Source organism: Heterocephalus glaber, unplaced genomic scaffold, assembly GCF_053883595.1.
Source record: "Heterocephalus glaber isolate CG9 unplaced genomic scaffold, H.glaber_assembly_v1.0 deba00001463, whole genome shotgun sequence".
NCBI lineage: Eukaryota > Metazoa > Chordata > Mammalia > Rodentia > Bathyergidae > Heterocephalus > Heterocephalus glaber.
In genome coordinates this window covers 11,222,770-11,237,206 of record NW_028258310.1, presented here as the reverse complement: position 1 = coordinate 11,237,206, position 14,437 = coordinate 11,222,770, and the positions used below count along the sequence as shown (strand labels likewise).

Below are 14,437 nucleotides of genomic sequence, written 5' to 3'. Positions count from 1 at the left end.
CAAGAGTTCTACCTAACTTCTCTTCTAGCCAGCTTAGTGTTTCTGTTTTAATTTTTAGATCTTTAATCCATTTCAATTTTACTTTAGTGCATGGTGAGAGATATAGGTCTGGTTTTAATCTTTGGCAAGTTGAAACCAAATTTTTCTAGCACCATTTATTAAAGAGGCTATCTTTCCTCCAGTGAGAGTTTTTGGCTCCTTTGTCAAAGATGAGGTGGCTGACTATGTCTGCAGTTGTTTCTGTTCTTCTAATCTATTCCACTGATCTCTGGGTCTGTTTCTTTGCCAGTACCATGCTGTTTTATCACAGTAGCTTTGTAGTATAGTTTCAACTTGGGGATTGTGATACCCCCTACCTTGTCTTTGTTGCCTAGAAATGCTTTTGCTATCCTAGGTCTCTTCTGCTTCCAAATGAATTTTTTTATTATTTTCTCAAGGTCTTTGAAGTATGCTCTTGGAATTTCAATTGGGATTGCATTGACTCTACTTCTTTTTTTTGTTTTGTTTTTGTTTTTTGTACCCGGGATCAAACTCAGGACCTCACACTTGCAAGGCAGGCAGCATTGACTCTACATAGCAGTTTTGGAAGTATGGCCATTTTCACTATATTGGTCCTTCCAACCCAGGACCAAGGGATGCCTTTCTATTTTCTGATATCCTTTTTGATCTCTTTTTTCAGAGTGCTATAGTTTTCAGAGTAGAGGTCTTTGATTTTTTTTGTTAGGTTGATTCCTAGATATTTCATTGTTTTGGATACTATTGTGAAGGGAGTTTTTTCTCCAGCTCCTCTTTCAGTGAGTCTGCTGTTCGTGTACAGGAAAGCTATTGATTTTTGTGTGTTGATCTTGTATCCAGCTACTCTACTGAATTTGGTTTTTAAGTCTAGAAGACTTTTGGTGCTCTTCTATATAGAGTATCATGTCATCTACAAATAATGACAATTTAACTTCTTCGTTTCCTATCTTTATTCTTTTTATTTCTTTCTCTTGTCTAATTTCTGCGGCTAGTGTTTCCAAAACTATATTGAACAGGATTGGTGATAGTGGAATCCTTGTCTTGTTCCTGACTTCATTGTGAAGGATTTCAGTGTTTGACCATTTAGTATGATATTGTTTATTGGTTTTTCATAAATGACTTTTATCAGGTTGAGACAGAGATCATCTGCTCCAATTTTCTGTAGGATTTTTATCATCAGTGTATGTTGGATTTTGTCAGATGCTTTTTCTGCATCTATTAAGATGATCATATGGGTTTTTTTCCTTGTCTCTATTGATATGGTGTATTACATTTATTGATTTGTGTGTGTTGAACCATCCCTGCATCCCCAGGATGAATCCCACTTGGTCAGGGTGTATGATCTTCTTGATGATCTTCTGCATTCTGTTTGCCAGTTTCTTATTGAGGATTTTTGCATCTATGTTCATTAGCAAGATTGGCCTAAAGTTCTCTTTTTCAGTTGGGTCTTTCTCTGCTTTGGGGATCAAGATGATGCTTGCTTCCAGGAGTGAATTTGGGAGTATTGCTTCCCTTTCAATTTCATGGAAGAGTGAAACACTGTTTTTGTGGCACCAAACTTTATTTCCTTTTTTATTTTTCTTCCAGTTAATATTATGATAGTCTATTTAAATTTTTTTTAAAGAGGGCCAGGGTTTTAGCTCAATGGTTCTGCCACCTGCCTCGTAAGCACAAGGTCCCAAGTTTCATCCCCGGTACAAAAAAAATTTTTTTTAAAGAATTAGAGCCTCCTGGATAGTGATCTCTCATTTCTCCTTACAGTTCCTTATCAGCAGAATCCCTACAGTCCCCGGGGCAGCTCCAATGTCATCCAGTGCTACCGATGTGGAGACACCTGCAAAGGGGAAGTGGTTCGTGTGCACAACAACCACTTCCACATCAGATGCTTCACCTGTCAAGGTAGGAGCCCTGATTTCCCAGCTCTCTTCTAGGAGTCCTGACCATATTCTCTAGAGGGACATGCTCAGGAGCAGAAAAACAGATACAGGCAGTTAGGATACCTAAAAAGCCTAAAGAGACTTTCCCTGAGCTTCTTCTAAAGAGAATTCTCCCTTAGGCAGTGGAGAACAAAGGAAATTAGACTGGAAGAGTGTTCAGATGTGGGGGAGAGAGAGAAAACAGATGACCACAGAGGGGTAGGAGCTGGTCCTGCAAGCTTAACTTAAACATCTAAAAACCTCCTGGTTGTGCCTACCAATCAATTTGAGAGCAAATGGCAGCACAAGCTGTCTTGGCTAAATCCAGCCTGGCTCTGAAATGATCACCTGTTCTACAGCAGTGTGACAGTCTCAGAGTTAAGGTTTAACAAAGGCAGATATCAGTCTTGACTTTAGTAAGATTTGTAGTTGGAACCAGACAGATATTGAGTTACTTTTAATCATTGCAGCTTACTAATGGCTAATTTAGAGAATTCAGAGTCTAGAATAGCTAGACTCAGTCTAGCTCGGAGTTCCAAAGGAAACAGGATAGTAGCAGCAGGAAGAGAGAAGGCATGGAGAGACCTCTGGCCCAAGTGGCCACATTCCTTTCCACGGTGTCTCTGAAAAATGCCTCTCCACCCTCCCCTCCTGTTCCCTGCCTTCAGGCTCATGGGCTCACAGAGCAGCCATTCTCATGGTGGGTTGCTTGTGGGTTCAGGTAGCATTTGCCCTAAAATCTTAACTTCCACCTGCTGATCCTAGGTTTGTCCTCATAAAATTTAGAGAATATTTTGCATTCAATTTTCCTTGTGATTGCCCTTCAGATACTTGTAGCTACCTCAATCTATGTCCAGCTACATTGCAAGTCCTTGAATCGGCCCCATATGAAATTCCAATCTGTGTCATCATCCGAGTCTTCTTCTATGATCTATTCTAGTCTATCACTGTCATTCTTAAAGCAGGACGCCCAAAACTGGGTCTAGCAAATAGAGCAAGGACTGCATTTCCGTTCATGTGACCTAAGCTGAATTGACTTCCTGAGGAGCCACTTGACACCATTGATTTGTACTGAATTTATGCTCAATTGAAGCCCCCAGAGCTTTTCATATCAGTAACTACCTCCATCTCATGTATCTGAAATTGGTTTCCCCTACCATAAAGAAAAACCCTGGACTTTTTTCTTCATTAACTAGGCTCTTCACTGGGAAAATAAATTATGGATTCATATTTCCCATTTGCCTATATCTTATTGTCAATTAAGCATATATCTTAATGGTGTTAATTTAATTTAAACTGTGGTTTAAATTTTATAGTAAGAATTGGCAAACCCCTTTAGTACAAGTTGAACTTCAAGAGTACCTTATGAGTGACTATTTTTACATGCTCAGAAATTGAAGCAAGACAAAGAATAAAGACAATAAAATTGTTACAAAGAGGTTTAGGATATGACTGTATGATTGTATTCTTGAGTGTTACCAATTACCCTTCACTTAAACCAAATGTCCTAGTTGACCTGCCCTTCCACATGGCCTCTCATCTTCTTGCAGGCTGGCTTGGGCTCATTCATGCAGTAGTCTCAGAGCTCTGACTACAACAAGAGAGTAAGCCTCAGTTTGTGTCACATGTGTTAAAGTCCTGCTGTTGGCAAAACAAGTCCAAGGGCCAATTCAGATACAAGGTCATGGAGAAAGAGACTCTGCCTTTTGTGGGAGGATATGTGACATCTGATTTCAAGAGTGTGAATGCAGAAAAGGGAATAATTTGGCTACTTTGAATCTACCACAAGGAAGTTGTAGAGTTACTTTCAATGAAGATTTAAGGGGAAAAACAGACAATTAGTTTTCTGAATATTTTATATGTCAACTTACTTAGAGGTAAAAACAAATAACACAATTTGGGTCTCCAGTAGTAATCAGTAATGAGATCAGTTACCCTAAAGAGCCTTCTCATTTAAAAATTCTAAAGTTTCTGAGCATTTTTGTTACAATGCTTCACATACACTGCTGTGCTGACATGAAAAGAAAAAATCTGTAGAGGTCAAAAATAAAAATGAAAGGAGAAATCCTGGTGTGACTACTGATGTCATATTTTACTCCATTAGTTTGTGCTAAACCTTGGAGACTTTGAGCTTTTACCTTCATATCTAAGTGGATCATGGAGAAAAAGCTACAATATAAGAACCTGGCAAAAATGGAAACTTGGTAGGAGACTTCTGTATATAGCTGAAATTTTCTCCTGCAGAGATCTTGGTATATGAAGGGTGAGAAATAAACTGGCTCTGGCAAAAGAGACAGAAATGAAACTTGGCTGTCCCTATTTTGGTACTGGATAAAGGGGATTAAAACTAGTATGAAACTGTCTATCAATAATACATCATGATTTCTGTATGACATTCATGCTATGTATTTGGTGTAAATTTAAAAATCAAGCAGAAAATTTTAAAGAAAATCCCACACTTGGAAATGTCAGAAGCAAATGATAGTCCTCTTTGGAGGAACTCAACTTTACTTCAGACCTCAAATAATTCCCAATAATTAGGAAAATTAGTAACTCACAGCCAAAAACATACAAATCATAATGGAGAGAGAAGTAGGAGAAACAGTGGAGAGCAGAATCAGAACCTCAAAAACTTTGTATATTGGAATTTATATTACAACTGTATAATAAAATCTTGCAAAAAAAAAAGATAATGTAAAATATAAATAAAACATACCTACACACATTAGAGTGAAACTTCAGATTACAAAAGAGAGAGAGACTCTCCAAAGTAGCCAGAGATAAATGACAGATCATGTCCATATGAATGGTATTTGGATGACAGCTGACTTTTTAATAACAACAGGAAACCAGAAAACAGTAGAATAATATCTCCAATGTTCTGAAATAAAAAACCAACAAAGTAAGATTATGTATTCAGTAAAACAATCTCTCTAGAACAAAGGCAAAGCCATAGGTAGCATTATACTTATTGGTGAAAAGCAGAATGTTTCCCTGTAAGACCAAGAACAAGACAAGGATTCTGCTCTCACCACTTCTTCATGGTAGGTTTAATAGGCAAGAAGTGAAATAAAAAGCTCCAAATTGAAAAGGAAGAAGGAAACTTATCTTTATTTGTGTCATATGAACTTGTAGACAGCAAATTCTAAAGAATGCACTAAAAAACTGTTAGAATAAAAAAAAATTCTTCAAGGTTTCAGAATGCAAAATCAATGTACCCAAATCAATTGTGTTTCTATACACTGGCAATAAACAATCTGAAAATAAAACTGAGAAAACAATTCCATTTAGAATAGCTTTAAAAAATAAAATACATTGGGATAAATTTAACAAAGTAAGTGCAAACCTTACTCTGTGGCAACTAAAAAACATTAAGTCCTAAATAAATGGAGTCATCTGATGTTCATGAATCAGAAGACTTCATCTTGTTAGCTGCACTCTTCAAAAGCATCCACAGATTTAATGCTGTCCTAGCTCATGTTACCATGACAAAATGCCATAGGCTGGGTGGCTTAAATAGCACAAATTATTTTCTCACATTTCTGAAAACTATGAAATCCAAGATCAAGGTGCCAGCATGATTAGATTCTGGTGAGTTCTCTTTCTACCTTGCAGAGGGCCACCATCTTGCTGAACCTTCACATGGCAGAGAGAAAGACAGACAGCCGTCTGGTGTCTTCTTGTAAGAGTACTCTGCCAGTTAATATTGACTGGATTAAGAGGTCAATGGAAAAGTGATTGCATTATGAGAGAGCTAGTGGGTAAACCCATTGATGAGTTTATAGCTGAATGGACTATTAGGAGGTGGGGCCTAGTTGGAGGAAGTAGGTCATAGGGTCATGACCCCCCAGGACTATATCGAGTCCCTGTCCCCTTCTTCTCTGGCTCTTCCTTGCTCTGTCTCTCTCTGATTCTAGCCACAATATGAACAGCTTTCTTCTGCCATGCCCCTCTGCCATGATATTTCTGCCTTGGAGCCAGCTAACCATGAACTGAAACCTCTGAAACTGTGAGCCAAAATAAACCTTTTCTCCTTTACTTGTGGGTATTGCATATTTTTTCTCAGCAACAGAAAGCTGACCAATACAGAAAATTGGTACTGAGAAGTGGGGTTGTTAGTGAGAATGTGGTTGTTACTAGCCTGTTGGAGAAGCAGACTAGAAAAGCCCTAGTAAGCAGAACTTGATGGGTGGCTGTGGTTGGACTTCAGAAGACCAGAATGCTCTTATTGGGTATTTAGTCACAATAACAAAAAGCTAACTAATATAGGTACTTATCCTATAATGAGGACTCCAACCTAAAGTCTTCATCTAAACCTAATTACCTCACAAGGCCACATCTCCATACACCATCACTTTGGAAGTTAGAACTTCAATGTATGAGCTTGGAGGGCAGCACAATTCGGCTTATAGCAACTGTTATCTCTATCAAAATCTCAGCTGGCTTCTTTACAGAAATTTCCAGGGTGATCCTAGACTCATATGGAATTGCAAGGGACACAGAATACCCAAGCAATCTTCAAAAAGAAAAGCAAAGTTGAAGAGTTCACTTTTCTCACTTTTAAAACTTGCTGTAAGGCTACAGTGACCAATACAGTGTGATATGAGCACAAGGACAGACATATAAATCAATAGAATAGAATCAAGAGTCCAGAAATGAACCTTTATGGCCAGTTAATTTTCAACAAGTGTACCAAGACAACTCAACAAAGAAGAAAGTCTTTTAAGCAAATGATGCTAAGAAAACTGAATACCTGTATGCAAAATAATAAAACTAGACTGTTTCTTCACACATAAAAATTAACTCAAAATGGATCAAAGATTTAAGTAATACCACTCTTAGATGAAAATATAACAGTAGATCTTTATGACCTTCAGTTGGGTGTGGCCTTAGATATGACACAAGAAAAAGGGAAAAATAAGTAAATCAAATATTGAAATTTAAAACTTTTGTGCTTCAAAATATACCATCAAGAATGTGGAAAGATAACTCACAAAATGGGATAGAATATTTGCAAATCATGTATCTGGTAAAACACTTGTGTGTAAGCCATGTGAAGAATTCTTACAGCTTAATAATAGAAAGACAAATGACCTAATTTCAAAATGAATAAAGGCTCTGCAAAGATATTTCTCCAGAGAAGTTATATAGATGTCTAAAAAAATGCTCAATATCATTAGCCATCAAAGAAATGCCAATCAAACCACAATGAAATACCACTTCTCATCCACTGGGATGACTGTAATCAAAAAGATAATACAAGTCTTGATGAAAATGTGGAAATATTAGATCCTCATTTATTGTAGAACAATCTAGCAGTTCCTCAAAAAGTAGACAGGGAGTTAGCACATGACCCAACAATTCTCAATTCCACTCCTAGGTACACTCAAGAAAAATAAAAGTATATGTTCACATAGTCTTTTACACACCGGTGTTCATAGCGGTATTATTCATAATGGCTAAAGTGTGCAAATAACTCAAATATCCTATGCATCAACCAATAAACAGAAAGATAAAATGTGTTATATACATGCAATAGGGTACTATTTTGTACTAAGAAGAAATGAAATCCTAGTACATGCTCCAATGTGGATGAACTTTGAAAATGTAAAAAAAAATATCACAAAGGCTACATATTATATTATTCCATATATAGGAAATGTTCAGAATAGACACATGTGCGTAAAAAAAAAAGATTAATGGTTATCTATAGCTGAGTAGTTTGTAGGAAGATGAGGAATGATTTTTAATGGGTTTGTGGTTAGTTTTGGAGGTTGTGAAAATACTAAATATACTAAAATTGTGCTAAATATTGTTGAACTATATATTTTAAATTGTTGAATTACATGGCATGTGAACATAGCTTATTAAAACTGTTCAAAGAAAAAACAAAGGAAAATTAAAACATTTTTAGACAGCAAAAACTGATTTTTTAAAAGATCCTTATTAAATGAAATTTCTTAATATGCTCCGTGAACAGGAGGAAAATTATCCTGAGATGGGAAAACTGAAATGTAAGGTGGAATGATTAGCAAAATCTTAATAAAAATTAGAAAATTGTTAGAAGTGATAATCAAAATACTGTATTTCAAACACTTGCATTATAAAAAGTAACTTATGGTGGTACTCAGAAAACTCTGTAGCCTTAAATACGGTGATCACAATAGAAAAAAAGTTTAAAAATTAATAAAGTAAGTATTCAACCATAAAGGTTTGAAGAGAAAAATGAAGCCAAGGAAAATAGAACTAAGGAAATAATAGACAATAATTTAAAAAAAAAAAAAACAGTGGACAGGATTAAGAAAACCAAAATGGATTATTTAAAGATACAAATTAATAGATAAAATTCTGGTTAAATTACTCAACTAAAAAGGAGAAATATACACGAACAGTCTTAAAACTGAAAATAGGGATATCACTTTGGTTGTTAACAATGAAAACATAAATAGGAAATATAAATAATCTGAGTTGTAAATTTTAAAATTTAGATTAAAAATTAATCAATTCATCCAGTGCAATTTACTGAAAACTGGTTGCGCGGAAGACACCGAATCACCCCGCTGCAGACACGCAGGTCTGCCCATGCCCTACCAAGGTCCCCAGTCACGCGGAAAATGCTGAATCAGCCCGCTGCACACAGGAAGGTCTGTGCACGCCCTACCAAGGTCCTGAGTCGCGGGGAAGACACCGAATCACCCCGCTGCAGACAGGCAGCCACCTGGTTCCACACTACAAAGATGCAGAGGACACCAGACCACCAGACCAAGGTACTGAGTCCCACTGTTCCCGGCCCAGAGGTAGGGGCTTCTGAGCCACCATCCCACTGCTGCTGGTCCACAGGAAGGAGCTTCCAGGCCACCATCCCTCCCGATGCTCCCAGCCCACAGGAAAGGGCTTTTGGGTCACCATCCCTACCACTGCTCCCGGCCCCTGTCCCACCTCTCCCAGCTCAGAGGAGGTAATCCATGCAGGTGCTAACAGCCCCCCGCCCCAGTCAAAATGAGAAAACACATAAATAAGTCTCAAAACCAGACTTCCAGATCACCTACAGCAACCCCAAAGGGAAATGAGATGGAACACTCTGATACTCAACCACCTGGACCCATTGAACTGGCAACAAAAGGGGATCTGGAAAAAATGAAATCAGAAAAATCTTCTCAGATAACAGGAGAAATTGTGCCCATAGTGCAAGACATGATTAATAAATCTAGAGAGGCACTCAGGAACATGATGGAATCCCAACATAAGAAACAAATGGAATCCATAAAACAGATGCAAATAGATTTCCAGGACATGAAAAACTCCACTGAAAGTCTACACAGCAGAATGAGCCAATGTGAGGACAGAATTTCAGATATAGAAGATAAGATTGCAATTAGTGACCAGGAAAAGAAAAATTGCTTCAAAATTATAACAGAACATGAGAAATCAATCCAGCAGCTGCTAGATGATGCAAAGGAGAATAACGTAAGACTGATTGGGCTCAATGAAGAAACAGGAGAGAATGGAGATGACATAAAAAATCTCTTCACAGAAATAATGGCAGAAAACTTCCCAAGCAGGGGAAAAGAGCTTGACATACAGATAAGTGAGGCATATAGGACTCCAAATAGCCTTGATCAAAAAAAATCTACACATAGGCATATAATTGTTAAGATTCCAGAAACACAACAGAAGAACAAAGTTCTCCAAGCACTCAGAGAAAAGAAACAAATCACATACAAAGGAAAGCCCATGAGAATCACAGCAGACTTCTCAACACAAACCATCAAGGCAAGAAGAGCTTGGAGTGACATATTCCAAGCCCTAAAAGGAAACAGCCTCCAACCAAGATTGATGTACCCTGCAAAACTGTCTTTCAAAATGGATGGAGAAATAAGATACTTTCATGACAAAGAGCACCTTAGGAACTTCGTGAATACCAAACCAGCACTCCAAAGAATTTTACACAATATCCTAGGAACAGACATTGAAGATCACAACCCCAGGAAGCAAAGCAGAATGAACCCATCTGGCATGACAAGAAATTAAATGTAAAGGGGGAGAAGCCAACAAAAACAAAAAGTCATGCCAATGACAAGTCAATACGTTTCAGATATAACCATCAACGTTAATGGTCTCAATTCACCAATCAAAAGAAATAGACTGGCAGAATGGGTCAAGAAGCAAAATCCAACATTATGCTGCATACAAGAAACACACTTCATTCAAAAGGAAACTCATAGACTGAAAGTTAAAGGGTGGAAAACAATACTCCATGTGACAGGAACCCGAAAAAAAGCAGGAGTAGCTATCCTCTTGGCAGATCAAGTAGATTTCAAACCAACACTGATTAAGAGAGATGAAGAAGGACACTACATCCTTGTAAAGGGAAGAATCCAAGAGGAAGAGATGACAATCATAAATATCTATGCACCAAACACTAGTGCACCCAACTATATAAAACAAATACTAATGGACATGAAAACTCATCTATGCACTAATACAATTGTAGTGGGGGACCTCAACACCCCACTGTCACAAATAGATAGATCAACTAGACTAAAAATAAGTAATGAAATACTAGAACTCAATCAAACTCTTGAACAAATGAACTTAACAGATGTTTACAGAGTGTTCCACCCCACAAAATCAGAATACACATTCTTCTCAGCTGCACATGGGTCATTCTCAAAAATAGACCACATACTCACACATAGAACATGTTTAAGTAAGTGCAAAGGAATTGAAGTTATCCCCTGTATATTGTCAGACCATAGTGCGATGAAATTGGAGATCCATAGCAAAAGAAACTCAAAAAATTTCATAAACACGTGGAAATTGAACAACACACTTCTGAATAAGCAATGGGTCACAGAGGAAATTAAAGAAGAAATCAGACAGTTCCTTCAATTAAATGACAATGACAATACAACATATTGAAATCTATGGGACACAATGAAAGCAGTCTTACGAGGGAAATTCATAGCAGTAAATACACATATTAGGAAAACAGAACTAGCCCAATTAAACAACCTGATGCTGAACCTCAAGCTTCTAGAAAAAGAAGAAGAGGACAACCCCAAAGCTCATACAAGGGCAGAAATTATAAAGATCAGAGGAGAAATCAATGCAATGGAGACTAAGAGAACGATACAAAAAATCAATGAAGCCAAGAGTTGGTTCTTCGAAAGAATAAACAAAATTGACAAACCTTTAGCCAACCTTGTCAGAAAAAGGAAGAAAAGGCCCAAATCCATGCAATTAGGAATGAAAAGGGTGAAATTACAACAGACCCAAAAGAAATCCAGAGGATCATCTATACCTACTTCCAGAACCTATATGCCAATAAGATGGACAGCAGAGAAGAAATGGACAGATTCCTAGATACATATGAATTACCAAAGTTGAATGAAGAAGACCTAAAAATTCTGAACAACCCAATATCAACCAATGAAATTGAAAATGTAATTTAAAACTTATCAACTAAGAAAAGCCTGGGCCCTGATGGCTTCACTGCTGAATTCTACAAGACATTTGGAGAGGAATTGCTGCCACTACTGTTTAAATTCTTCAATGAAATTGAAAGGGAAGCAATACTCCCAAATTCATTCCTGGAAGCAAGCATCACCTTGATCCCCAAAGCAGAGAAAGACCCAACTGAAAAAGAGAACTATAGGCCAATCTCACTAATGAACATAGATGCAAAAATCCTTAATAAGATAATGGCAAACAGAATGCAGAAGATCATCAAGAAGATCATACACCCTGATCAAGTGGGATTCATCCCAGGGATGCAGGGATGGTTCAATATATGAAAATCAATCAATGTAATACACTATATCAATAGAGCCAAGGACAAAAACCATATGATTATCTCCATAGACGCAGAAAAAGCATTTGACAAAATCCAACATGCATTTAGGATAAAAACCTTACAAAAAATTGGAATAGATGGTCTCTATCTCAAACTGATAGAAGCCATCTATGAAAAACCAACAACCAATATCATTCTAAATGGTCAAAAACTGAAATCCTTCACCCTAAAATCAGGAACAAGACAAGGATGTCCACTATCACCACTCTTGTTCAATATAGTTCTGGAAACATTAGCCATGGCAATTAGACAAAAGAAAGAAATAAAAGGAATAAAGATAGGAAATGAAGAAGTCAAATTGTCATTATTTGCAGATGACATGATACTCTATATAGAAGACCCCAAGAACTCCACCAAAAGTCTTCTAGACTTCATAACCAAATTCAGTCAAGTAGCTGGTTACAAGGTCAACACACAAAAATCAATAGCTTTCCTCTACACAAATGACAGACTCACTGAGAGAGAAATAGGGTAAATAATTCCTTTCAAAGTAGCATCCAAAAAACTGAAATACCTAGGAATCATCCTAATGAAAGAAATCAAAGACCTCTTCTCTGAAAACTATGGCACTCTGAAAAGAGAGATTGAAGATGATATCAGAAAATGGACAGACATCCCCTGCTCCTGGGTAGGAAGGATTAATATAGTGAAAATGGCCATAATTCCAAAACTGCTATATAGATTTAATGCAATTCCCATTGAGATCCCAGCAGCATACTTCATGGACCTTGAGAAAACAATTCAAAAATTCATTTGGAGCAAGAAGAGACCCAGAATAACAAAAGCAATTCTAGGTAACAGAGACATGGCAGAGGGTATCATAATCCCCAACCTGCAACTATACTTCAAAGCTACTGTGATAAAAACACCATGGTACTGGCAAAGAAACAGACTTGAGGACCAGTGGAACAGATTAGAGGATGCAGAAACAACTCCAGACACACTCAGCCATCTCATCTTCCCCAAAGGAGCCAAACACCCTCACTGGAGGAAAGATAGCCTCTTTAATAAATGGTGCTGGAAAAATTGGGCTTCAACTTGCCAAAGATTTAAACTAGATCTGTATCTCTCACCGTGCACTAAACTAAAATCATTATGGATTAAAGATCTAAATATTAAAATAGAAACTCTGAACCAGTTGGAACAGAGGTTAGGTAGAACCCTTGAAGACATCGGTGCAGGAAAAGATTTTATGAACCAAACCTCAGTTGCCCGTGAACTAGCACAAACAATCAACAAATGAGATCTCTTCTTATTAAAAGGCTTCTGCACAGCAAGAGAAACCACCAGCAGTGTGAAGAGACAACCCACAATGTGGGAAAAAATCTTCACCTGCTCTTCCTCAGACAAAGGTCTACTATCTCGAATCTATAAAGAACTTAAAAAGATCAGACCTCCCAAATTTAAAGACCCAATCCAAAAATGGGCATCTGAAATGAACAGACATTTCTCACACAAAGAAGTAGAAATAGCAAATAAATACATGAAAAAATGCTCAACATCACTGGTCATTCAAGAGATGCAAATGAAAACAATGCTGAGATTCCACTTCACTCCAGAAAGAATGGCTGCTATCATGAAATCAACCAATAACAAATGCTGGTGGGGCTGTGGGGAAAGAAGAACCCTGCTCCACTGCTGGTGGGAGTGTAGACTGGTGCAACCACTGTGGAAATCAGTATGGAGATATCTCAAAGAACTAGGACTGGAAATCCCATTTGATCCCTCTATTCCACTGCTGGGGATCTTCCCCAAAGAATTAAAAGAATCATACCACAGTGATATATGTGTGCCCATGTTCATAGCAGCACAGTTTGTGATAGCTAAAACTTGGAAACAGCCCAAATGCCCATCAACTGGAGACTGGATAAAGAAAATGTGGTTTTTTTATAAAATGGAGTACCACTCAGCCATAAAAAATGAGAAATTAGAGACATTTATAGCTAAGTGGATGCACATTGAGGCAATACTCTTAAGTGAAATAAATAGGACACACGTGTAAATACTGAATAGTTTCTCTGGTGTGAGAAACTGAAAGTGTAAATAAGGACTAAATAAGGTCATGTGAAATAGGAAGAAAAGGGCCAAAGGGGAAGGAAATGGGAGGAATAGGGGAAAGGATACAAGGGAATGCAATTAATATGAGAAAATGGAAAAATAGGAACAAAATCTTTGTAAATAGGGAGGAATGGAGGGGTTGAAGGGAGGGCTGGGCAAGGGTGAAAAATAAGAACCAAGAGAGACTATGTAAAGGTGCAAATTTCCAATGATGAATGTCATTATATTGTATACCTAAAATGTACCAATTATTAGAATGAATAATTTATAATGCAAAATAGGAAGAAAAGGTCCAAAGGAGTAGGGGTAGTGGGAGGGGTAGGGGAAAAGAAAGAAGGGAAAAGAAAAATGATGAGAAATGGAAAAAATGGAAATAAAGTCTTTGTAAATAGGGAAGGGTGGAGGGCATGAAGGGAAGGCTAGGAATGGGGAAAAAATAAGAACCAAGATGCATTATGTAAAGGTACAATTCCCAATGAGAAATGTAATTGTGTTGTATACCTACAATGTACCAATAAAAGAATTTAATACAAAAAAGATTTACTGAAAACTACCCAATAATAAATTTTAAAATCTAAATAGCCCTTTAAAC

The 14,437-nt window shown here is 37.3% G+C and overlaps 1 protein-coding gene across 10 annotated transcripts in view; it reads left to right on the top strand.

Annotated features, from left to right (window-relative positions):
* The window catches only part of Ablim3 (actin binding LIM protein family member 3), a 121,348-nt gene that overhangs the window by 43,000 nt on the left and 63,911 nt on the right, over positions 1–14,437 (top strand). For all 10 annotated transcript variants that reach the window (XR_015438853.1, XR_015438852.1, XR_015438851.1 and 7 more), the window contains one exon: positions 1,777–1,914. Coding sequence is in view for 1 of the 10 variants with exons in the window: in XM_004854377.4 (XP_004854434.1) it covers positions 1,777–1,914 (138 nt within the window). In the remaining 9 variants the exon portion in view is untranslated. The remainder of the gene's footprint in view (positions 1–1,776; positions 1,915–14,437) is intronic.